We start from the raw sequence: 26252 nt of genomic DNA on the forward strand, positions 1-26252 counted from the left end.
ATTCCTCGAAATGAAATTTAATTCTAGCACACTCCAAAATTCTCATCAAAAGTTTTCAATTGATTGCTCGACTTGAAGATATCCTACAAAATTTGATCTCAACTTTAAGATTCTTCACTTAAAGATATTCGCCAAAATTCCATCTGAACTTTTAGATTCTCCTCGAAATTAAATTTAATTCTAGCAAATTCAAAATTCTCATCGAAACTGTTCAATTGATTGCTCGACTTGAACATATCTCACAAAATTCCATTTAAACTTTCAGATTCTCTTAAAAACTAATCAATGGATTGCTTCACTTAAAGATTTTCTACATATTTCATCTCAACTTTCAGTCTGTTCTTGAAACTGATCAACTTGAATCTTCTTGTAGATATTCTACAAAATTCCACCTCAACTTTCGGATTCTTTAAACTACAAAATGCTCCTCGAAACTGATCAATGGATTGCTCTATTTAAACATATCCTACAAAATTCAATCTCTACGTTCAGATTCTCTTCGAACTGAAATTTAATTCTAACAAACTTTTTAGACTTCTTTTCGAAAAATCACTTTGGTTTTGTATCTCTTTTAGTGTCTACAAGAAAAGTGACTGCATGACTTTGTTTTAATCTCAAGAATTTCGTTTATCTCTAGTCTAAAAGCTCCACCCCACCAAAAAAAAAAAAAAAAGAAACATAAATGTTTGTCTTTGAAATATTTGTGCACAATAAATGACTGCTCAACTATGTGGCACCTTATGACATTAAGATTAACAGTTTCATTTGTTTACCGTGAGACTTTCAAAAGACTTTGCTACTTAGCTGGGAAATGTTTGCTCGACATTGTGATACCCTGTGATAAGTTGAGCTTGGGTTTAATAGCAAACGAACATACTTAATGTGATTTCTCAAAATTAAACAGCGTCTTTCACAGGAATTTGGTTTCAATTTCGGTCTATCAAAATACTATATATTAACATATATATAATAAAATATATTATATATAAAATAAAATGTTGAAATATTTAACTAAGGAATGCACTTTATCAAAATATCAAATAGACTATTTCAAATGTTGTTTCCACATTATTCAGTATATTAATATACTCAAATATACAAATGTATATACATATTTCCATTTCAAGCGAGTATTTAGTATATTAATCTACTGATGTCTACCTATTATTATTATTATATATTAATATACTAAAATATACAAATGTATATATATTTTTATATTTGAAGTGATTACTTAGTCTATCAATCTACTGAAGTATATAAATGTATTTATATATTTTTCTATTTTAAGTGATGTATATGCATATATTATTCAGTATATTAATATACTGAAATATATAAATGTATTACACATATACTCGTGTTGAGCTACTAAGCTTTTTTAGTAGCTTTTATTCGCACGTCTATTGTTTATAAATAAAACACGCGAATTCAAATTAAATGTTTATTAAATGGCACATATGTTCGTATATGTAACCACCACTTTGGATTATTTGGCTGTGACTTGAACACTTTCAAGCTTCGCCACCGACACGATTACAACAGAGTTTACAATTCAATAGTCAAACCAAGAGTAACAAACAATTAGCCGATCGAACTGCAAGCGATCGCTAACAGAGAGCATACAGCGCTGCCGGCAGATGCAGCGCTGCTGGCAGACGCTGTCACAGCATTGCATTAACATGCGCTGTCTGCTGCTCCCGACATACTCCCGCCGTTGAAAGCCTATCTTTCAACATCATCTTTCAGGGGCAGTGGACAGAGTTTGTTTATGGTTCTCCGGGTGCTGCCACACGTCGTCTTTAACTCGGCAACTCGACACTCGTCGTCCTTGCCAGGGATGAGCGCCATGACACGGGCTAACGGCCACCGAAGAGGAGGCAAATTTTCGTCCTTCACCAAGACCAAGTCGTTGACTTGGAGACGACGATCAGGAGTGCGCCACTTGGATCTTTTCTGGAGAAGAGTCAGATACTCCTCCCGCCATCTAGTCCAAAAGACCTGCTGCAGCTGAGTGACACGCTGCCAACCATCCAACCGATTGTAGTCCAGCATAGTTAGGTCGGGCTCAAGAATCACGGTTGAAGGACCACCAAGCAGTAGATGAGCGGAAGTTAGCGCATCAAAATCGTCAGGATCCTCTGAAACTGATAGCAATGAACGATTATTAAGTATTGCCGCTATTTGGCAAATCAACGGGCGAAGCTCATCGTAATTGAGAACGAAGCGATTAACAGAGCGATACAGATGGTGCAACAGAGTGACACGATTGCTCAAACTGCGTTGCTCGTCGTTCTCACGCTGCAGCTCTGCGTTCTGCTTGGACAGCGTCGGGATCTCGGCCTGTTTCAGCTTCAGCACACAGCGCAAACTCTCCATATCGTTGGTCAGACGGCACAGCTCACCGCTGCTATCGTTGAGACGGTTGCTGTGGTTGCCATTGCTATTGCTGTGGTTGCTGGGACTGCGAAGCTGCGACGAAGTGCGCATCGCGCTGACCTCATCCTGAAACAACGCCAGACGATCGCGCAGATCACGCTCCTTCATCTCGGTGCTGGTGCGCAGCGCTTGCAGTTCCTTGCCCAGCTCCTTTATCCGCTCCTGCGCTTCCTGATCGCGAATGCGTGTCTGCAGCTGCAGCACTTGCTGCTCGGCGGCATTCAGCTGATCCTGCTTGTGACGCAAATGATGCTCCAACTCCTGCTGACGCTGCGTCCATTCCACATCGCTGTCGTGCAACTGCTGTTGCAGCTCTTCGTAACTGCGCTGCATCTGCTGCAGCACGGCATTTGTCTCGGCAAGCGTTGTCTGTGACTTCTCCTGACAGCTCAACTTGTCCATCTGCTTGGACATGCACTGTACACCATTGGCGACTCCCATCCGTTGGCATTGCTGCTGTTCGTCACTATCATCAGAAACCTTTTCCGCTGCCATCAATGCTGTCTGCTGTCTGCTGTCTCCACCACCAGCAACGATCCAACCAAGGCGGGTCTTCTGAAGGATAGGCAATCCATCTCCAAGGTCAATCTGTCCGTCACATAACAAACCGTAGAATAGACTTGCACCAATCAGCAGGTCCACGCGCTGCGGACAATTGAAGGCTGGATCAGCTAACGGAATGTTAGATGGAATCGCCCAACCGTCGATGTCAATGTCAAAATTCGGATGGCTGTTAGTGATTGTAGACGTCACAACAGCTTGAAGATTGACAGAATAGTCGGAGATGCAAGAACGCATACAAACATTGACTGTGCATCCTTCAACAGAAACGTCTGTGTCCCCGAGGCCAGAAACCGTAGCATCTGATCGCGTCCGTTTTAATTGCAACTGTTGGGCTAAATGGGACGTCATCATGTGGATTTGCGAACCAGAATCCATCAGAGCACGACAATGAATGAACGACCCAGCACGACTCTTAAGCAAAACACCAACAGTACCCAAGAGTGCAGCATCAGAACGAAGACATTGAGCAGCAAGAGAGGTGGACGCTTGAGGCTGTAAAGCGGCAGACGCATCAGCTGACGAGGCTCGTTGCGATGTCTCAAAATGTAGCAAAGAATGATGCCGCCCACCACAGTTACGGCAAGCGCCAGATGTGCAGGATCGAGTTTGGTGTCCTTTCTTTAGACAGTTAAAGCAGAGAGCGAGCTTCTTCACTTCTCTCTGTCTCAAGAAGGGAGACAAATTTGCGAAGATGGGGCAGGAATATATGCCGTGACCAGGCGCGTCACAAAACACACAAACATTTGCTCTGCTGGAGCTAGCTTGGGCCACAAACGCCTTCCTGCTGCCGTTATGGCTAAAGTTCCTTCCCAACTGTGAGCCTGCTGAGTGAATGACCATAGCGTACTGCAGACTTTCCAGCTTCCGACATCTTTCGTCCAGAAACGTGAAAAACTCAGTATCAGTCGGCACTTTATCGGCGGCAGGATTGTCCAATGCCCTGCTATCCTCCCACGCCGCCTGGGTTTCCACATCCAGCTTTTGCAGCAGCACGTAAATAAGAATGCTATTTGCAATATCCTCTGGACGGCCCAGAGTCCTTAATGCCCCCATGTGAACATTTACCTTATCACTAAACTCACGAAGTTTAGTGGCCACGGATGCTCCTGCCTCCACCTTCTTGGTACCCAACAGATCCTTGATGTGCGACTGGAACACAAGTCGGTTGTTGTTGAACCGATTATCCAATATCTCCAGAGCCACACGATAATTGGGCCTCGATATCTCCAACGATCTAACTGCATCCAACGCTGGACCAGTTAAACACGACAATAGATGCTGAAACTTTTCAACATCATCTAGTTCATTATCCTTGTCAATGACAGACTCGAACATTGACCAAAAACTCGCGTATTCCGTGTAGCCTCCACCGAACGTGGGAAGTTTGAGCTCGGGAAGACGACGTCTGTTAGCGCGGGCACTGAGGCCATTAGCCGAAGGATCGATTGTCTCATCACGCCGCAGTGTGGACGACCGAATCAATTGGCGTTCACGACTGTCAAATTGCGCTCGAACACGCGATTTCACTTCAAGAAAACGCTCATCGAAATTGTCCCGCGTTTCACTACCGATCTCATTATAGTCGATCTCCTCTAGAGCATTCTGAGCTAAGTCAAATGAAGCTTGAGCACGTTCTAATAGCTCCAACCGTACTGCTAATTCAGATGAATTAAACGCAGCTAGCTTAACTTCAGAAAGTGACGCATCGAGTCTCACAAGGCTATCATAAAGCGATAAAACCTTCCGCTTGAAAAACCGCGCGCGATTTTCGACAGTAGTCGCTTGCTCGTTTATCGAGTTTTCCATTTTTAGCCGTTAACCGCACTTGTGCTAACTGGCAATTGCTCACTTTGTGTATCAAATTTACTGTGCAGCGCAGCAAGAAAAACGCATCAAATCGCGACTACAAACGCGCGCGGTTTGCTTAAGCACAGCAGCAGTTCAAAGCAAGACAAAACGCGTCAAACTCGCGATCACAGACGCGCGCTAGTTGCTTAAGCACAGCAGCAGCTTAAAGTGAAGCGCACCACGGAAACCGCGTCAAAACCGCGATCACAAACGCTCGCGAGTTGCTTACGCACAGCAGCAGTTCAAAGTTAATCAGTTGATTAGCTGATTTAAATCACACAACCCGAGAGCATAAGAGAGAGCAGCAAGATTGAAGGGCAATGCACGTAGCTGCGACAGCGGAGTAGCGGAGAGCATAGACAAGCGACGGAGAGCGGAGAAGGTGTGTAAGCAACGAAGCAGCGGCGAACATGCGCAAACAACGGAGAATGCAAGAATAGAAATGCACCGCTTGTTAAATATATATGCATATGTACATATATATATCTCTCTTTGCACTCTCGAGCACTTTGCACTTTAATGTTTAATGTTTCACTGATTGTTATGGTTTATTAATCACTTCACTAATTATCTATGCAAATCAATTGCATTCACAACACTTAGCGAGAGTATGTATCTCGCCGGGGCCTCCAAATGTTGAGCTACTAAGCTTTTTTAGTAGCTTTTATTCGCACGTCTATTGTTTATAAATAAAACACGCGAATTCAAATTAAATGTTTATTAAATGGCACATATGTTCGTATATGTAACCACCACTTTGGATTATTTGGCTGTGACTTGAACACTTTCAAGCTTCGCCACCGACACGATTACAACAGAGTTTACAATTCAATAGTCAAACCAAGAGTAACAAACAATTAGCCGATCGAACTGCAAGCGATCGCTAACAGAGAGCATACAGCGCTGCCGGCAGATGCAGCGCTGCTGGCAGACGCTGTCACAGCATTGCATTAACATGCGCTGTCTGCTGCTCCCGACAACTCGTATTATACATTTATATATTTTATTCCATTGAAAAATGGGTGAAAAATATATGTGTATATATTTGTACACTGCAGTATATTAATATACTGAATTTTAGAAATACATCACTTGAAATAGTTTATTTAATATTTTGATAAAGTGCATTCAATAGTTTACATTACATGAAATATGTATGTATATATTGTGTGTTTATAGATTTGATCCCATTTTCAAATGAAATAAATAAAATATTTAATATTGTTGAATTATTTAATGTTTAAAATAATATTTCATTACATTTCCGGAAAATGTTATAAAAGCTTTTCAACGAATTTCAAGAAAAAACAAAGTTTACTAATGAATTGAATTTCAATAAAATTCAGTTCAGCACAAAAAAATTTACTATAAAACGCTGATAAGCTATTAGTTACATTATCTTTAATGCAGTAACTGTAAATCAATTGCTTCTTCTCAGAAAATAAACATAATGCCCCTTAATATTTTAGATCGCTAAATATTTATTACAATTGTAAATAGAAATATTTTTTGAGAGACCGTCAAACTCTTTTTCTACCCCTTTTCGTTTCATAGGGTATTTTGGTGCGCATTGTTTTTGCAGCGATTCGAATTTCAATGTAAGAAACATTGCGCATACGCCGCGTGCGCCAATGCGACGCTGCCTGTCGTAGGTTAGTATCGAGTTGCTGCGTTGGGGATTGGGGCGTGGAATTGAAATTAGAATTGGACGCGGGCTGGGTTTTGTGTTTTAGCTTTGTTGAACGTTGAACGCTACGACAGCAGCAGAGCACGCTTCATTGATCAGCGCCCGAGGCAGCGACGATCGATCGTCGATCGATGGATTAATCGAAGTGCGCGGGTGTCTCAGGTGAGAGCGGCAAGGTTGGGGTTGACTTGGTTGGGTGGGTCGAACGGGGTTTAATGGCCAAAGACGAAGCGAAGCAAACAAAATACAACAAAATACACGTTATGTGGTAGCTGAAAAAGCGACAAATGAAATTAAAATCCACAATAAGCCAAAGAGCAACAACAAACTAATCCAGTAAACCAAATAAAAAGCAAAAACCGAATACAACAAAAGTTCCACAACAAAAGAACGTCAACGTCAGCGTTGACGTCGACGTCGGCAGCGACGCCAGCGTCGTCGTCGTCGTCGTCAGTGTCAAGCAGCGCAGCTGTCGGTCGTTGTCTATTTTGCGATTGTCACATAGCGAAATGTATAAAACAAAAAAGCAAAGCAAAAAAAAGAGCGCAAAATTTGATAGAGCAATAGACAGAGAGTGAGAGAGAGAGAGCGAGAGAGTTTTGGGGAGAGAGCAAAGCTGACAAAGCAGCGAACGCCAGCAGAGCGACAGCGACGGCGACGACGCTTTTAATCTAACATCAGTTTGTCCAAGATCGCGAACGCCGCTGGGAAAGACGAAAGACGAACGCGCGCGCGACACCAAAAAAAAAAAAATAAAAACGACGCAAAACGCAGCGAGCGAAAAAGAACGAAACAGAAAAATAACAGCAGCAGAAGAGCAAGAAGAAGAAGAGACAAACCCACCCCCCCACGAACCGAAAAAAACGAAAACACAAAAAGAAAAAGAAAACGCGCGAAACACGAGACACACGATCCGAATGTCCAGCATTGTGTCCTGCAACACAAGAAAAAAGGAAAACACGGGCAACATTTTCTCCAAGTGCGAAGTGTATAATTAATAATTATTTGAAACCACGATCTATGTGTATAATCGATAGCTTAAGAGAGACTCCACGATCTATATAGTATATATATTCGATAAAAGATTGATAGCATAAGTAAGGGGCAACCTCACTCACTCACTCACTCGCCTGCACTTTAGCCGCCAATTGAAATGTTGTCGTTAAGCCCCTCGCTAAGTATTTAAGGTATGCTAATCGCCGACGTCGATGCCAACTAATCAAAATTCACATAAATCGTTTCAACTTAAGCATATTCTACATACATATCTCTTTCTATATGGTCCCATCATGTCTTAGAGCACATTCCCAGCTAATTTGATCGAGTTATTAATGTGCTCAGTGTATTTTGTGCACTTCTCTCAACAATACTCTGCACAACTGTCCAAGGGAACTTGACTTGTGGAGTAGTTACGAACATGAAACTTGGCATAGTTAGTTCTTTTGATTGTATTTAACGATATATATTGAAATCAGTTGACAACTTTAGTTGTAAAACTGTGCTCGGTACAACTGACCAAGTGAACTCGACTTGTGGAGTAGTTAAGAACATGAAACTTGTCATGGTTAGTTCTTACGATTATATTTAACGATGTATAGTGAAATTAGTTGACAACTTTATTTGTAAAACTATGCTCGGTACAACTGACCAAGTGAACTCGACTTTTGGATTAGTTACGAACATGAAGCTTGGCATGGTTAGTTCTTATGATTGTATTTAACGGTATATAGTGAAATCAGTTGACAACTTTAGTTGCTTGGTACAACTGTCCAAGGGAACTCGACTTTTGGATTAGTTACGAACATGAAACTTGGCATATTTGGTTCTTACGATTATATCTAACGATATATAGTGAAATTAGTTGACAACTTTAGTTGCTCGGTACAACTGACCAAGTGAACTCGACTTGTGGAGTAGTTACGAACATGAAACTTGGCATGATTAGTTCTTACAATTATTTTTAACGATATATATTGAAATCAGTTGACAACTTTAGTATTAAAACTATGCTTGGTTCAACTGTCCAAGTGAACTCGACTTGTGGATTAGTTAAGAACATGAAACTTGGCATAATTAGTTCTTACGATATATAGTGAAATCAGTTGACAACTTTAGCTAGTTAGCTGAGAAATGATATGATCATATGATATGACATTCTTCGAATCAATTATGAATCTGAATATGAATCCTTTACAACATACAATTCCTTAATGAAATAGAAAGTGCATACACTAGTCACCATTTCGTGTTGGTTTTTTTTTCGGTTCTTGGGCCGCAGGAATGCTGTGATATCAGAGCCACAGAGCCAAGGCCCCATCATAGCACTTAGCCAAGACACACACCCCAAAAAAAAAAAAAAAAAGCGAAATCAAAGAAAGGAAAAATGCCAATTATCTGGCAATGAAGTTGGCTTTTATTACTATGTTTAGACTGAAGGGCGACCCAAAAAACAAAATAAAGAAGAAACAAAATTATGTACAGTGAAAAAAAAGTAGAAAAATCAATCGATCGATTGATCGTTTTAGTTTTTTGTTTTGTTTTTGTAGATGCCATCGAATCTCTGTGGCATGATGAAATGTTGTTGGAGCAAAAAAAAAAAAAAAAAAAGCACAATTTACAATTTACAATTCAATGGCTGCTCGGATCGCGTCGGGCATTAGCAATTGGTGTGACTTACAGCATGGAGCGATCACTGATCGCTGAACGGTGATCACAGCACAGCACAGCAGAAGGGCGTGGCAGGCGGTGGCGGTGGCGACATCGACATCGAATAGAGAGGCGGGGGTTGCTGGGCTAACTGGCTGGCTGGCAACAGCAGCGGAGGGCGGACGGTTGAGAAGGGGGCGTGTGAAGGGGGCGGGGTGGACAGCCGGCGACGTTGGCATTAAATAAGCACATAAATTGCTGGCGCTGTGATGACGCAGCTTTTGCTATTTTTTCGTTTTTTTCTGCTTCTGTGTATGTTTTTTTTTTTTTTTTTTTGCTTTTTGCTCTGCCTCCAAACACATTCTTTGGGTATTTCGCTGTAGTTGTAGTTGTTGTTGTTGTAGTTGCTGTTTGCCATTTGTTTTTTAAATGAATGCACTTTAAAAGTCGACCTTAGCAAATGCCAACGAAATGAAACAGTGGAAGTGGAACATTAGCTAGCAAATCCAATCAAGTTGAAAGAGATGGAAAATAAGTGAAATGTGGCAGGGAAATGGAATAGTTTTTTATTCTAGAGAAACGATGGGAATGGAACAATTTGGAATTGGAACAAAACAAACTAAAAGATACTGATATTCGAGAATAGATTGGAATGAAACGAAAATGAAACACAAATAAGCTTTCAAAATTCAGAAATGAAACATATTTCCGAATGTGAAACATTGGCATTGGAATGAAACGAAAATGAAACACTATAAAATCTATAAAGCACTTAAAGTTCAAAGCGTTGCACTTTGAAGAATAAGAAACAATCGAAATAAAACACAACTTCAAAACTTAACAAGTGTGGAACAATGAAAATGAAACACATTTGTAAAAGACAGAAATATCAAATTGAATGCAGGGTAGTTTAAAGCTGGGGAGACATGTATTTCGTTCTCTTTTTTTTTTGGTAAAACCCCCATCCATAAAAAATTGGATGATTGATTGCCCAGCACTTTTGTTTTCTAATGATTTTCCCACAATGAATCATCGTCAAAGAGAAGCAGCGTTGAGAGTCTACCATCAAAATGCTTCAATCTAGTTCTGGAGTCTTCCATATTCATGAGCTCGAATTACACTCGAGTGATGATCATGATGAAGATGAAGATGATGATGATCAATGATCCATACTGTCACACAGTAAAAATGGTTTAATTTATGCAATTTGGCCCCACTGTGCAAGCGTTCGATTCGTTCGATCGATCGGTCGATCAATTGCGAACTGTGATCTATGGGATTGGATCAGACGCTGGCTTTAACGGTCGTTGTCAGCCAGTTGTCAGACGGTAAATTGGCGAAATAATCGCATAAATATTCATACAACTCAATTCGTTGACTGTCTTGATTCCACTTTAAACTTTCCCAACCTTAATCACTTTTCAAACGCACACATGACGTATACTTAATATCAGGCGCGCGCTCTGTAGATAAAAAACAGCGTAACCAGCGATGGGAGAAGGGCGGGCAGGGGCAGAGGGACAGAGGGGAGGGGGTGCTGAGTCAGAACCGCAGCTGTGATTAAGTTGTTACTAAGTCATAAAATAATAAAGAATTTCGCTTACCCAAAAAAAGTGACACAAGCTGAAACCTGAAAATAAAAGTGTAGAAAATTTGTGATTAATATCTAGCGTGTAGATTAATCCTTAAAGATTTTTAAGAAAATTCTTCTGCTAAGAATTCGAGGAAACTAAAGATGAATAAACAATTTGCTTTCAATATGAATGAGAAACACATGTGCAATGCAGTTCAGTTTAAACTTTTGCTGCCTTTTGCCATTTAAATCAGACACAATTTTTTGTGATTTACTTTGATTGGCATCTAATTTATGATTGACAGCAGTTACAAACGTTGCGTCGACGATCAACGGTCAATGATCAATGTGACAACGAAAACGACAGCAGCAGCGGCAAAAAAAGATAGATAGATAGATACATTTGAGCCTACCGCAAATGCGGATGCAAGCAAATAGAAATTAAGATGAATTCAAATATAGAAATACACTCAAAGATACAAAAGATAGATAGATGCAAAATGTAGCTAGAATTGAAAATAAAGATGCAAAAAACTTTTGAGAAAATTAGAAAAGAACGTGCTAAAATCAAGATTAAAAGCTTGATGTCAAAATTGAATCATTCCTAAATTATTCTTAAATCAAGATTACAAAATCTAATTGAAAAGGAAAGTAATACCAAAATTTTAAGAATCACCTAAACAAATTCTTGAGCTTGAAATCTTTTCCATATTAAAAAAAATTTATTTATCTAAAAACGATGATTGAATAACCAAATCATGATTTAGTATTTTTCAACCTGAAAATATTATTTAAAGATTTTGTTCAAGATCAAAGAATTCTTAAATCAAGATTTGTATTCTTCTGTTCAATCTAGACTAAATCATTCTTAAAACAAGATTTGATCTTCAAATTAAATGTATTTCACTATAAAATGCAAATTTAGCATACAAAATTTTAAAAATTTGTTTATCCCAAAAATTATTATTTCAAAAAAATCTTAAATCAAAATTGCAATCTTCTTTTCAATCTAGATTTTTAGATACAGATACTTCGGGGTAGATAGTTAAAGATTTTAACATTTACAATTTATACCGAAATATGTGATAAAACTGCAAATTCATCCACACATTTGAGAATATCTAACATATGGATATGATTAAAAATATATCTAAACAAATATTTATATATTCAAATACTCAAATATGTGTTAGCCTCAGACACGATATAAATGATTCTTGCAAATTAATAATTGGATTGAATCACAAATTTAAGGGAAACGAATCGTGAAGGAAAACAGCGAAAACAGATACAAAAATCCACACATAAAGTATTTAAAAAGGTCGATAGATAGGCAGAGAGATAGAGAAAGAGAGAAGGAGAGAAAGAGAAAGAGAGAGAGAGAGAGATGGAGCAAGGTAGTGAAAATTGTCTCGAGCAACATCTTGGTTTACCTGATTGTCAGTCGATGTCGATGTCGATGTCGAAGTCTCCGTCGATCGCTGCGGTTGTCGGTGCGTCAAAAAGCCAAGACACGCTGCCAGCTACCGTTCGTTTCGTTGGCTATATAGCATACATATACATATCTCAGTCGCAGTTGCAGTTGCAGTCGCAGTCTCGGGTCTCGGTGTCTCGGATTACGCGTCGTATGCGCAACGTCAGTGCAAAATGTGGCGGCAAACTGCATCGAATGTTCCAGTTATCAGTCAACCCAATTAGTTAGCGCGCACACACACACATTCTGGGCCAAGCAATTACATCAACAACAACAACAACAACAACTATAACTGCAACTGAACAATAATCAATCAACGCAATAATAGCGATGATATAATTCTTAGACTAACGATCAATTCGATGTCGTCGTCGTCGTCGATTTTGCTACCGTCGTCAATTCGGTGTAAACACATTAAAGTCTTAACTTGGACAACAGACCCAACATCGATAAGCAACTAATCTATATATGCACTTTATATATATGCAATTTATTTAGTCGTAGAGTGCAAAGCTTTATGCAGTTATTAATTCTGATCAGGATTCGTAATGGGAAATAAATCGTCTATGAAAATGTTATATACATATACTTATATACATATATATATATATATATGTTAGATCAGTTACACTCGTGCATTCATTCAACAAAAATACAATTGCACTCAACTGGAAGCAGTTTTTCCATCGATCTCTCAATATCTCAAGTCTCAAGTGCTTTCCCAAAAACTTGTCTCTCAATTGTTTTTTGTTGTCTGTTCAGACAAAGGAATTACTATGAGTTCAATTTGTGTATGACTGTGTAATAGTAATATTATAGTAATTTTCAATGTTATATAGTATAGAAAAAAAAGTTATCTCAGAGATTAAGTTACCCCTTTTCTTAAATCATTTCATTTCATTTCTTATTAAAAAAGAAAATTACTACAACGTAGAACAAATAAGAAAGCTACTAAAATATACAAACTTATTTTCAATCCTAACTAACCATCGGAACTCAGTTGTTTGGAATGATATCATTACGAAATTTGGTATTCCCTTTTCCTAGACTAAAAGAAGATATATCAGCCATCAAGCATTTGTGCAACTTCTATTCAATCCTAACTAACCATCGGAACTCAGTTGTTTGCAATGATATCATTACGAAATTTCGCATTCCCTTTTCCTAGACTAAAAGAAGAAGTATCAGCTATAAAGCATTTGTTATATTTCTTTTCAATCCCAACTAACTATCGGAACTCAGTTGTTTGGAATGATATCATTACGAAATTTGGTATTCTCCCTTCTTAGACTAAACGAAGAAAAATTAGACATCAAGCATTGCGCTACATTTCTTTCATCCTAACTAACTTTTAGAACTCAGTTGTTAGCATTAATATTATATATTAAGCTACTAAAATATACAAAAGACTATACTTGGTATATCAATACAGTAGCACATTTAAAATATACCAGATTTTCAGTATCTAATTGTTTTTAATGAAACCATACCAGATATACCTAATTAATATACCGACAAAAATACAAAAATACGTGGTACAATACAAAATATAAACTACATTCCAAAATATACTGAATTAATATGCCAAAAATGCTACAATATACCAAAGACTATACAAAATACACCAAATATAGCAGTACAAAATATACCAAATTGTCAGTCAAAGCAAAATTTACTTACTTTTCTAGCCTCTTACACTTTTTCAAATCTATCTCTACACAAATTAAAATAAAAACGAAATTAGTTAAATGCCAAAATATTTCTTGTTGCTACTTTCTTCCAACTTCTATTACTTAATTTCCAATTTTCTTTTTGAAATACAAAACTTACTTCGACTATATTCTTCCAACTTTTTAATCAAGTCTTTCATATATAAGAAAATTAATTGAAGACCTGTAATTTCCTATATTTTTCTTACAATCTTTGCGAACTTTTAGAACTAAGTAAAAATTATATAGTACTCCAACAAAGAATAGATAAAGAAAAAAACTAAAAGACTCGCTGCTTCCTGATTGTTCCTATGCTAATATCACAAGTCGAGAAGTTCTTTAAGAGTCAGTGAGAGAGAGACAGAATGAGAAACAGAAAGAGAGACAGAAAGAGAGAGAGATAGAGAGAGAGAGCAAGAGAGAGAGAGAGAGTTTAAGTGAAACAATCTTGCGGCTAATTTGCATGGAAGTTGCCGCAAGATGCTGCTGCAAGTGCAACACGAATCAAATTCAGTCAGCGCTGTGTGTCTGTATGTATGTGTGTATGTGCTGCTACAGCGCTGTCAACGCTGACGTCGACTTCGACGTCGACGTCGATCGCTAAAAGTACATAAATCAAAGGAAAAAGCATTTTTGCTGTTGCTGTTTCATTTGCCCCGTCTAGAAAAACAGTTTTCTTCATTCCCATTTCAATATTTTTTTTTTCCTGCTTTTTCATTTGCTGCCTCTGATTGTTGATTGCCGTCTGTTTGTAGTATTTGTTGCTGTTGCTGTTGCTGATTTTGCATTAGCATTTTGTACGCATGTTTCAGACATTTAACATTTCTTTTCATATTATAGACAAGCGACAGATATCGCACTTCTGCACACACACACACACATACGTAATATATTTCAATCTATATGTTTGAGGCCAAAAGCATTTATAGGAATATTTCGACGTCGCTGCGAGCAGCGCTTTAAATGAGGCTGACAACAAAACACAGAGCAAAAAAAAAAAAGAAACGTGAAGTAAATAAAACACAAATATTTCTAGCGTAAAAATGCTATGCAAAAAAAAAAAAATATGAAATGGAAAAGCGGCTAAAAGCCAAAAAAAAAGAAAACTACCGAATACAAAACAAGAAAAGAGCAAATAATAATAATAAATAAATAATAAAATGAAAATGCGTGTAGCTGTCGCTTTAGTTGTTGTTTTAGTTGTTGTTGTTGTTGTCGGTTGCCATCTGCCTATTTTCGTGCATATTATTTCATAATTTTCTATTCTTTGCGCTTTAGTTGCCTCTGCAACTATTTTAATTTGTTTTATTTTTGCTTTAAGAGTGTCAGAAATTATTGTTAACGATATCGCCCGCGATTTTATTGCCAACGCCTGGCGCTACATTTTAATTGTTGTTCTTCTTGTCGCCGTCTGCTGTCTGCTTTATGTTTTTTTTTTTTTTTTTTTTTTTTTTTGCTGTCTTCTGCTTGTTGATAATGAAATCGACATCGAAAGCAAACAAATTAATTAACTAAACGCCCTCTTCTCTCCCACCCCAACCACCGCAGTCAGCAGCAGCAACAGTTAGCGGCAATCGTCAGTCGGCACTCGTCACTCGGCACCCAGAGTACAAGAGTTTTCTGTCTCGACTCGAGTTTTGTGCATATTTATACTCTACCCAAGAGCCGGGTATTCTCATCCCATCAACTGCTTTGCAACGCTTCGCATTTCGAAATTAAATAAACCATTTCAACCATCAAGCATTTGTGCAACTTCTCTTTTATTCCAGCTAACTATAGGAACTCAGTTGTTTGCAATGATATCGTTATGAAATTTGTTATTTCCACTTCTTAGACTAAAAAAAGAAATATCAGGTATAAAGCATTTGTTCTACTACTCTTCTATCCTAACTAACCATCGGAACTCAGTTGTTAGCAATAATATCATTACGAAATTTTATATTCACTTTTCCTACACTAAAAAAAGAAATATCAGCTATAAAGCATTTGTGCTACTACTCTTCAATCCTAACTAACCATCGGAACTCAGTTGTGTGCATTGATATCGTTATGAAATTTGTTATTCCGACTTCTTAGACTAAAAGAAGAAATATCAGCTATAAAGCATTTGTTCTATTTCTTTTCAATCCTAACTAACCATCGGAACTCAGTTGTGTGCATTGATATCGTTATGAAATTTGTTATTCCGACTTCTTAGACTAAAAGAAGAAATATCAGCTATAAAGCATTTGTGCTACTTCTTTTCAATCCTAACTATCTATCGGAACTCAGTTGCTTGCAATGATATCATTATGAAATTTTATATTCCCTTATCCTAGACTAAAAGAAGATATATCAGCCATCAAGCATTTGTGCAACTTCTATTCAATCCTAACCAACTATCCGAACTCAGTTGTTAGCAATAATATCATTACGAAATTTTATATTCCCTTTTCCTATACTAAAAGAAGATATATCAGCCATCAAGCAGTTGTGCAACTTCTATTCAATCCTAACTAACCATCGGAACTCAGTTGTGTGCAATGATATCATTATGAAATTTGTTATTCCGACTTCTTAGACCAAAAGAAGAAATATCAGCTATAAAGCATTTGTTCTATTTCTCTTCAACCCTAACTAACCATCGGAACTCAGTTGTTTGCAATGATTTCGTTATGCAATTTGTTATTCCTACTTCTTAGGCTAAAAAAAAGAAATATCAGCTATAGAGCATTTGTGCTACTCCTTTTCACTTCTAACTAACCATCGGAACTCAGTTGTTTGCAATGATATCATTACGAAATTTGGTATTCTCCATTCTTAGACTAAACGAAGAAAAATTAGACATCAAGCTGCTTTGCGCTACCTTTCTTTCATCCTAACTAACTTTTAGAACTCAGTTGTTAGCATTAATATTATTACGAAATTTCGCATTCCCTTTTCCTAGACTAAAAGAAGAAATATCAGATATAAAGCATTTGAGCTACTTCTCTATTTCATCCTAACTAACTATCCGAACTCAGTTGTTTGCAATGATATCATTATGAAATTTATTATAGTCACTTTTTTATGTGAAAGCAATAATATTAGCTATGATTTATGATTTCCAAATGAAATACTAACCAACAACCTGAACTCAGCTCATAGTGGCACTATCACAATGAAATTTTGTATAAACATAAAAAAAAGGGAATTCTACTTTCATCACATGGCTATTCGAATTCAGCTGTCAGCAAAAATATCAATATACAATTTTGTAGATCATTTCTATACTATTAGAAACAATATAGGCCATAAAAAAATGATTCCTTATCCATCTATCTTAGATCTTAACTGCCTGAACTTAGCTTCCAATGAAGCGATTCCACTGAAATTTGATAAAGTAGCTTCTTGGTGCATTAAAATCGAAACCAATACGATTTGTTTCAATAAAACAGAAAAGAACGTTAAAGAAACGCGACCTTGATTCGATTTCGACCTTTAAGAAAGCGCATTTTGTATTCGAGGTGATCGCATTTAAGATGCGCCACTCGCATTGTGAATGTACATTGTCATAATTTCTTTCATATTTTTCTTTTGCCACATTATTTATTACTAATACTTAATATATTTGTGACCATTTTTTTAATTGCGCTCACACGTGCCACAAGAGAGAGAGAGAGAGAGAGGGGGAAAAGAGCAGCAAACATATGAAGACATAAATATGCGAAACATACTACTTATGTTATGTCTCTTCTACACTTGTATATATATATTTCTTTTTGCGAGTGTTTTCTGGCTTTAAAATGATATATCGGCGGCCATAAAGGGATTTGTCGCCAGCCAAGCAACCAGTCAGCTAGTCAGAGAAGAGCAAAAAAAAAAAGAAATTAAATGAAATGAAAATCAAATCAAATGAAATGAACAGAACAGAAACGAAATGAAAATGAAATGAAATGAAATGTGAAAAATGGCCAAAGGAAAATTTAGCGCAAAAGTCAAGTCGAATGTTTTGTTGTATGATTAATCTGCTGATTTAGTCATTCCCAGAATATTTTCGTCTTGTGTAGTATTTTTCTGTGGTCCGTGGTTAATTGATCGTATAATCAAGAAATTAGCAGCTTTTGATTAACGCCTTGCCATGACTCTGCAAAATTTCGCATAATCAAATCTCGCTGTATCTTCTCTCAGCTGGTCCTTGGCATAAAACTCAAAAAACTAGTTTCGATTAAACCAACTGCTGCACAGGGAATTCTTCAGGAAGAAGATGAAGATATAATGAATCATCATTATCATCATCTCGGAACCACTTTAAACCAAATGTTTTGAATTGAATTTGAAATGCAAATGATTTTATAATGTTGCTAAAGAAATCCATAAAAAATAATATACTATATTGTTTTAAGTGCTCAATTTCATTCATTATTGCTAAAGAAATCCATAAAAAAAATAATATACTATATTGTTTTAAGTGCTCATTCATTATCAAAATATTTTTGGTGGAAGGTTGAATTTATTATCTCAAAAAACTTTAATACGATTTAGTTTCGGAATGAAAATTAACAACATGAACTAAAATCGAATAACTCTTTTTCATTTCGATCGAAATACTTTAGCTGAAGTTTGAAATTGATATATATCAAAAATATAGTTTCTGAATGGCAATTAAAGACTTTTAGCTAATATCTAATACTTCTTATTTAATCTATTTTTGTAGAAGTTTAAAGTTTTAATATCCCAAAAGTTTAGTTTCTTTATCTCTTTGCTAACATCTAATAACTCTTATGTTTATAAAGCAATCATTATGAAATTTTTAGAATAGCTGAGGCTTATCATAATAAAAATAATAATAAAATAAAAATCAAATGAAATAGCTATAGAAACAAATTTCATAGATTTGTTACACAGAAAGTCGAGTGCATAATAATTAAGTTGGTGAAAGAGATGGCAACAACTAAGAGATGGCGCATAACTCTACTTATCTAGCTCTTTCATATTGAAATAAATTAATAGCAGCTGTCAATAGGCATTAACTTGAATGTCGATAGTTGAGCTCAAAAATTAAGTTTTTCCTTTAATTTAAATGCTTGGCAAATGTTTCGATAACATCGAAAGGATTTCATCAAAACTATGAAACAGACAGAAAAGTAGAGTGTTAAGCAGTGCGGTGTTCTCTTTCAAATGCAAGTCTGCGATTGGTGCACAGGATGCGCAACTCACACGCACACGCACACACACACACACGCAGACGAACACATAGAGTGCATTGAGTGTGCGCCTATCTCTTTCTCGCTCAGCCCGCAGCAGACGCCCATGCAACTTCATTTCCCTCGCCCACTGAGCTGCTCATAGAGAGGCTGACGCTGACGTTGACGCAGCCGCTCACGCCTACGCACAGTCAACGCTACGCAATTTGCACAAGCAGCGAGCCAGGTAGGCAAACACTGACGAACACAGACGGTGGTCAGGTGAACGGGTGGCGGTTGGTGGTTAGCAACATGTTGCGGCAACATGTTGCATACGAGTTGAAAAGAGATGCACGCAATGTTTGCCAAACGTTATGAAGTGGGCGGCACTAAAGAGGGAGAGGAAGAGAGAGTGTATGTGTGTGTGTGTGTGGGGGGGAGGCGAAGTGTTAAGCGAAGGCGAAGGCACGCATGCGCCGCATCTAGCGCTCATTCAACTTTGCATTGAAGCGTTGAAGTCGACGTCGACATCGATGCGTCCGTCGTTCGTCATCATCAAGCGAGCATCGCTGCGACACGCGACTCAAGCAACCTCAAGCAGCCTCAGCCTCAGCAGCAGCAAAGTTTAGCAAACAATAGCAGCAAATAACACACAGCACTAATAACAACAACAGCAACCACAAAGCAAAATGAAAATCGCTGCCGCAGTCGCAGTCGCTGCTGCTGCCCAAAACCGCTAGCGACAGCCGAAGAGCCGAACAAACTCGCGCACGACGACGATCAGCCAAAGCCAAAGCCGAAGCAACGACGACGACGACAGCAGCAGCCGCAACTTTGTTGCTCTCTCACAAAATGCGCTCTCTCGCGCTCTCCGTATGTTGCGCTTCTCTCTCTTTTTGGCTCTTTCACGCTGTCTGCAATTTTATTTGCCTGCGCCTGCTAGTCTGGCTCTGCGCTGCGCTGCGCTCTCTCGCTCTCCCTCTCTCTCTCTGTACTGTGCTGTTGATGTTGCGCTCTCTCTTGATGTTGCGCGCTGCTTGCGTTTGCGTTGGCAGCGCTGCCAACGTCGATTGCGCTTTAGTTTATTTATTCAAGCGACCGATACCGTGTGTGGACATTATTTTTCTAAACGTTCGCAACCGCACAACAAACACACACGCACACACACCGACACGTAACGAAACACGCAAGTCGTCATCGCACACATATACGCAAACGCAAGCAGCGACAGCGCAAGCAGCGGCGCAGCAGCCAACAGAGCCCATATACTCGCCGTGTGCGCCCCGTGAGCTATCTAGTAGATAAAAACTCGCCGACTCGCCGACAACAAGCAACAGACAACAGTCAACAATCAGCCAAGAGGCAACCAACACTCACACACACACACACGCACACTCACACTTCAACACACTCTTAACAACAACAACAACAATCTAAAGTAAATGAATTCTTTTTTTCCATAAATGTGCAAAAATTGTGTATAAAAAAAAATTGCAGTCAAAAATGCAAATCGAAGATTAACAACAAAAAAAAATCAATTATTAAGATTATTGTCGAATTCAATTACAAAATTTCGGTGGCAAAAATAAAGTGCAAGCAAAACGAAGCAGCGAAAAAAAAAACACAACTGAAAAAAAGGCAACAAAAAAAAAAAAAAAACACGCGTGTGTTATCTAATCGTAAATACAGAAGAGAGAGCGAGAGAGAAAGAGTACAACAAAAGTCTAAAGCGAGTAATAAAAATAATTATAATAATAATAATGATATACAAATATCGGAAATAAAAGCGAATTGCTCAAGAAAAGTCGAAGAAAGCAATAACAACAACAACAACACAACTTTCGAGTGCTTTTGCGGTAAAAAAAAAAACGGTTAACGGTAAACGGTTCGGGTTCGGATTCGGTTCGGTTTCTCGGTTTTCGAATACAAAACAACAGATATATTTTCATAACGTATTTTTTTTACTGTTTGTAATCAATTAATTTTTTTTCTTTGCTGTGCTGTGACTAAAACAAAAAGTTCTTAACGAAAACAACAAAACAAAAAACAAATCAAAAATGAATGATAATAATAATAATAACGCCGCCTTGGCCACGGCCACAGGAACAGTGCAAACCCTGGAGAACAACAACAACAACAACAACAACAGCAGTGAACAAACAACAGGAGAAAACAACAACACATCGAACCACATCGCATCACATTATCAGAGCAAATTGCATCACCTGCTGCTTGTGGCGCTTCTCATCTGCCTGTCCAGTGTGACCAGCTGGCCCCAAACGGTGCAAGCGCGACGTCATGCTCCGCTCATGTTCGAGGAGGCCGACACGGCCAGACGTTCCAATAGACCAGCTGGTAAGTCCAATTCTATATGTCTAATCTAATATCTTTTTAACTATATCACATTGCATTGCATAAGTTGAGAACTCAGATTGCGCATACGCAGGGGCGTACACCAAAAAAAAAAAATAATAATAATAACCTGCGAGGGTTTTTCCCTCACTACGCAGGTACTCAGGTTCCTTAGGTCTCTCTTAGGTCTCTTCAGCCTGCCCCTGGCTCGCACCCTTAATCCCCTAGTTCTGTTCAAAATGTTCGTTCGGGGTTTTCCATTCTTGGGTTTCGTTTCGGGGCTGCGTTTTTTTATTGTACTGTGCTAATCCGGAAAACGGGAATTCCCTTCCGCTTGCACTGACCTGACCCAGAAGAGACACAACGGCGACTACCCGAAAACCAAAAAAAAAAAGATTTCTTTCTTTCTCTGTGTATTGTGTTTAAGCTGCTTAGTAGCTGTTGCTTTCAATTTGTTACAACTCAGACGCTTGATTAGCTGCATTTCCTGTTTTTGCTACCTTTACCTAGCTAATTCCTTTCGTTTAGTACATTACTCTTATTATTATTATTTGTATTATTATTGTTTCCCTCTCTCTCTGCTCTTCTATTGTTTTCAATTAAAAACCGATTGCGGTTTTTTTTTTTTTTCTTTTTATTGTAACGACTTTGAGCCGTTTCTCATCTTACACATGCAAAAAAATACGCTTGCTGATGATGATGATGATGAGTGTAGTGCTCAATAAACTGTAACTAACCACGCTAGAACAAAAGTCTTTAATGCAAACAATCTATTTCCATATCTAGTTATGTTCCACTTAATTTCACTGCAATTCATAGTCGTTTAACCAAAGTGATTCACTTTGAATGAGGTTAACTTTTGATTAAACTGCATATTCTTATGACTAGTTGCACGATGTAAAGTTTCAAAGCATTCCTACGTCGTTCAAGTGAAATTAGAATCTAGAAATGAGGTTAGAACTTATTATTTCACGCTAGAAACAAACTCTTTGTGGCAAACAACTTATTTCCATCTCTAGTTATGTTCCACTTAATTTCACTGCAATTCATAGTCGTTTAACCAAAGTGATTCAGTTTGAATGAGGTTAACTTTTGATTAAACTGCATATTCTTATGATTAGTTGCATGATGTGAAGTTTCAAAGCATTCCTACGTCGTTTAAGTGAAATTAGAATCTAGAATTGAGGTTAGAACTTATTATTTCACGCTAGAAACAAACTCTTTGTGGCAAACAACTTATTTCCATCTCTAGTTATGTTCCACTTAATTTCACTGCAATTCATAGTGTTTAACCAAAGTGATTCGCTTTGAATGAGGTCAACCTTAGCTTAAACTGTGTAATCTCTTCAGTACTTGATTTAAGTAAAATTTCAAAGCAATCCTAAGTCGTTTAACTAAAAGTAGTACTCGCAAATGAGACTAAAACAGATTATAATGTTTGACAACAAAGTAGGGGAAAGGGAACTGACTATTCATTCAAATTGTTAATGGTAGATATGTAAACCGTTATTAGACGAGTATGGGTCATAAAACTTGAACGAAATGATCGTTAACACAAAGGCGAAAAACAACTTAAGATTGGTTCAACTAAAGAGCCAGATAAACAAATCAATGGCTTATCACGGCCACCCACACAACAACGTATGAGGAACGGACAGACGGACGGACGGACAGACAGACGGACGGATAGCGACACCCATTGCACCCACCGAGAGTTGATGGATGTGGAGAGCCGAGAGTGCTAATTAAAAGCTCAGCATAATTTAGTCATTAGTCGTGGCCCACAGACCCGCGCTAGACAACAAATTCGGGCAACGGCAAATGCCACCAACACACAACATGGCACAACAAACACACACACACACACACATTTGAACACACTCAGCCTTATAATTTTTTTAATGAATGAAAAACCAACGCAAACACACTCGCTTTTCGGGGAGTACGAAATAGGGAAGGAGGGGGGGAAAGAGATGGAGGTAGGCTAATCAAACATCAGCAACCACGCACGTTTCGAGTGTGCGAAAGAGAGAGGGAGACAGACAGAGAGAGAGAGAGAGAGCGACGTCTGTCTGTGATCTGGCCAACTACTAACTACCAATTCGTTTTGTTCATTTCGCATTTAATTTAGCTGATTAACAAGCGTTCCCCCTAACCCCCTCTGAGCTGCCTACATGCTGTTTTCCCCCCTCAGCTGTTCTCTGCTTGTTTGGGCATTGCTTTTGGCCCATTCGCCATTCGTCAGCATAATTCATTTATTCAACTGTCTGCCGCCCAGTTAGGTGTTAAAAAGTTGTTAACTTATTTTTAATGAATGCGTGTAAAAGACAACAACAACACACAACACAGCACAGACCACAGCAACAACAACAGCAACAACGTTGGCGACGACGTCGACGAAAATCAAGATGTGCCTACGTAAAGCAGCAAAACGAGACGACGGAGACGACGACGATGAAGCGTTCCGTTTTGGCATCTCGGCAAACATATCCATGATCTTTAACGAATACAACAAGAAGATGAAAAGCAACAACAACAACAACAACAACAACAGCAACAACAACAACGAAACACGTTAAAACGTTAAGTCGCAGTCTCAGCCACAGTCGAAGTCGAAGTCGAGAGTCAGACTCAGACTCAGAGCAACGACGTCTGTCAGACGCCAAAAGTTTTGCCTTCTTTTTTTTTGTTTTCTTATACACTTTCCATTTGGGAGTCGCTCGCTTTCCAAACCCGTCAAAGGCAACAGCAAATGTTAATAAACTTTCATATTTTCATTATTTTGTACATTTTGACAGATGTGGAATTTTCCATTTCGAACATTTTAACTAATTTTCAACTTTTTACAGTATTTAAATATTTTCGATTTTTCCAATTTACTTTATTTAGCAAATTTTGACAGATGTTGAATTTTTCATTTCAAAAATTTTAACTAATTTTCAACTTTTTACAGTATTTAAATATTTTCGATTTTTGCAATTTATTTTTGACAAATTTTGACAGATTTTGAGTTTTTAATTTCGAAAATTGTAACTAATTTTCAATTTTTTCAATACTTTAATATTTGCGGTTATTACAATCTATTATATGTTGTAAATTTTGACAGATTTTGAGTTTTTAATTTCGAAAATTTTAACTAATTTTCAACTTTTTTTGAATATTTAAATTTTTTGTCGAACTTGATTTTATTTTGCAAAATTTTGATTGATTTTTATTTTTTTATTTCGAAAATTTTGACCGATATTATTTTTTTTGCAATATTTAAAATTTTACCAGGTTTTCCAATTTTTATTTATTTTAAAAATGTTGACAGATTTTTAATGGTTTATTTTGAAAATTTTGAAATTTTTCTTAAATTTATCAATACCAAATATAGTGTTTGGTATATTTTGTAGTACTTTTGCAGTATATACATATATATATACATAAGCAAAAAAGTGTGGTATTATTCTGAAATTATACCAAAAATATACTACTAATATACTCAAATGATATATTTCGATGTAGTACTACATTCCAAATATACCAAATATAGCCTTCGCGGTATATTTTAGTATTTCTGTGGTATATTATTGTGCATAATAATACCGTAATTTAGTATTTTTGTGGTATACTTTAAGAATAATACCGAACTGTTTTGCTTTCATTCTGGTATTTCACAATCAAGCATATTTTAGAGTAGCTTTCTTACTTGTTTTAATACTTTTGTTAGTGCTGAGTCTTTGCTTTTCCTATATATCACTTTTCAACAAGTTCAATTTATAGGTTTTCTTTTGGGTAAGCGCATTTAAAGTGCGTCTAGTTGAGCTTCATTTTCGTGTGTTTGTTGTTTTGGGGCTGTCGCGACAGCCTCCCAAAAACGAATGAGCCTTCCGTCTGTCCGTCTGTCTGTCCGTCCGTCCGTCCGTCCGTCCGTCCGTCTGTCTGTCCGTCTGTGCTGTCGTCGTCGTCAGTGTCAGTTGCATGTCAGGCAGGCAGTCGAAAACGAAAAACGAAATGCAACCAATTTGTTGCCGGTTGCAACAACGGCAAAACAACTGCAATATAACTGCAACAACATTGCCACAGCCTTTTTTGGTTTGGCTTCGAGACGAGGCGTCGCCATCCTCTGCGATGCGATTGCAAACTTAACTTGCGGCGGCTTAACTTGGCTTAGCTTCGATGTCTGTGTGTGTGTGTGTGTGTGTGTGTGTGTGTGTAGGCAGAGGAAGCACTTAATGCCCACAAAAGTGTCAAATTGCAGCAGAGAGTTCGACTTCGACTTCGACTTCGACTTCGTTCGAGTTGCAGTTCGAGTTTTTCGCTTTTTTTTCATCGAGTTTTTTTTTCGGCTCGCCCACCCAAAAATACAAAAAAGAAAAGCCAGACGCATGGCTAGAAAAAAAAACAACCGATTGTGTGTGTGTGTGTTAATTAATTTGACTCTTTTTTTTGTCGATTTTGGCTGCCGCGTAGGCAAATAAGATACAGATACAGATACAAAGATACATCCCAACAGAGCTCGGTTGCTACAGATACGCTTCACAGATTTCGTGGGTTTCAGTTTCAGTTTTTAGTTTTTTTTTTTTGGCATTTCCGCTCCGCAAGTTGGAGCAACAAGAGGGGGAAGGGAGAGGAGGAGAAGCGAATGCAAATCAAATGCGAGTTTGATTTTCATCGTCATTTCATTTTAAGTTTTTCATTGATGAATTTATTCGATGACGAATTATATTGCACCAAACGCACAACAACAAATATTCACGGCAGTTGCCACTTGCCACTTGCCTCTTGCCACTTGCCACGTCGCGTTTGCTCTACTCGCAATTTCACATCGCCG

The 26252-nt window shown here is 37.9% G+C and overlaps 1 protein-coding gene across 2 annotated transcripts in view; it reads left to right on the forward strand.

Annotated features, from left to right (window-relative positions):
- Positions 1-7231: 7231 nt before the first annotated feature.
- Positions 7232-26252, forward strand: part of LOC117578311 (dorsal-ventral patterning protein Sog) — a 46333-nt gene continuing 27312 nt past the window's right edge. Inside the window, exons 1-2 of one of the 2 annotated variants that reach the window (XM_034263759.2) lie at positions 7232-7517; positions 21104-21439. In XM_034263759.2, coding sequence (XP_034119650.1) covers positions 21142-21439 — 298 coding nt within the window. In that variant the 5' untranslated portion in view covers positions 7232-7517; positions 21104-21141. Of the gene's footprint in view, positions 7518-20285; positions 21440-26252 lie in introns of those variants that run through there. The other variant, XM_052007464.1, reaches the window with a different exon arrangement.

This window comes from Drosophila albomicans, chromosome X (genome assembly GCF_009650485.2).
Source record: "Drosophila albomicans strain 15112-1751.03 chromosome X, ASM965048v2, whole genome shotgun sequence".
NCBI classification, from domain to species: domain Eukaryota; kingdom Metazoa; phylum Arthropoda; class Insecta; order Diptera; family Drosophilidae; genus Drosophila; species Drosophila albomicans.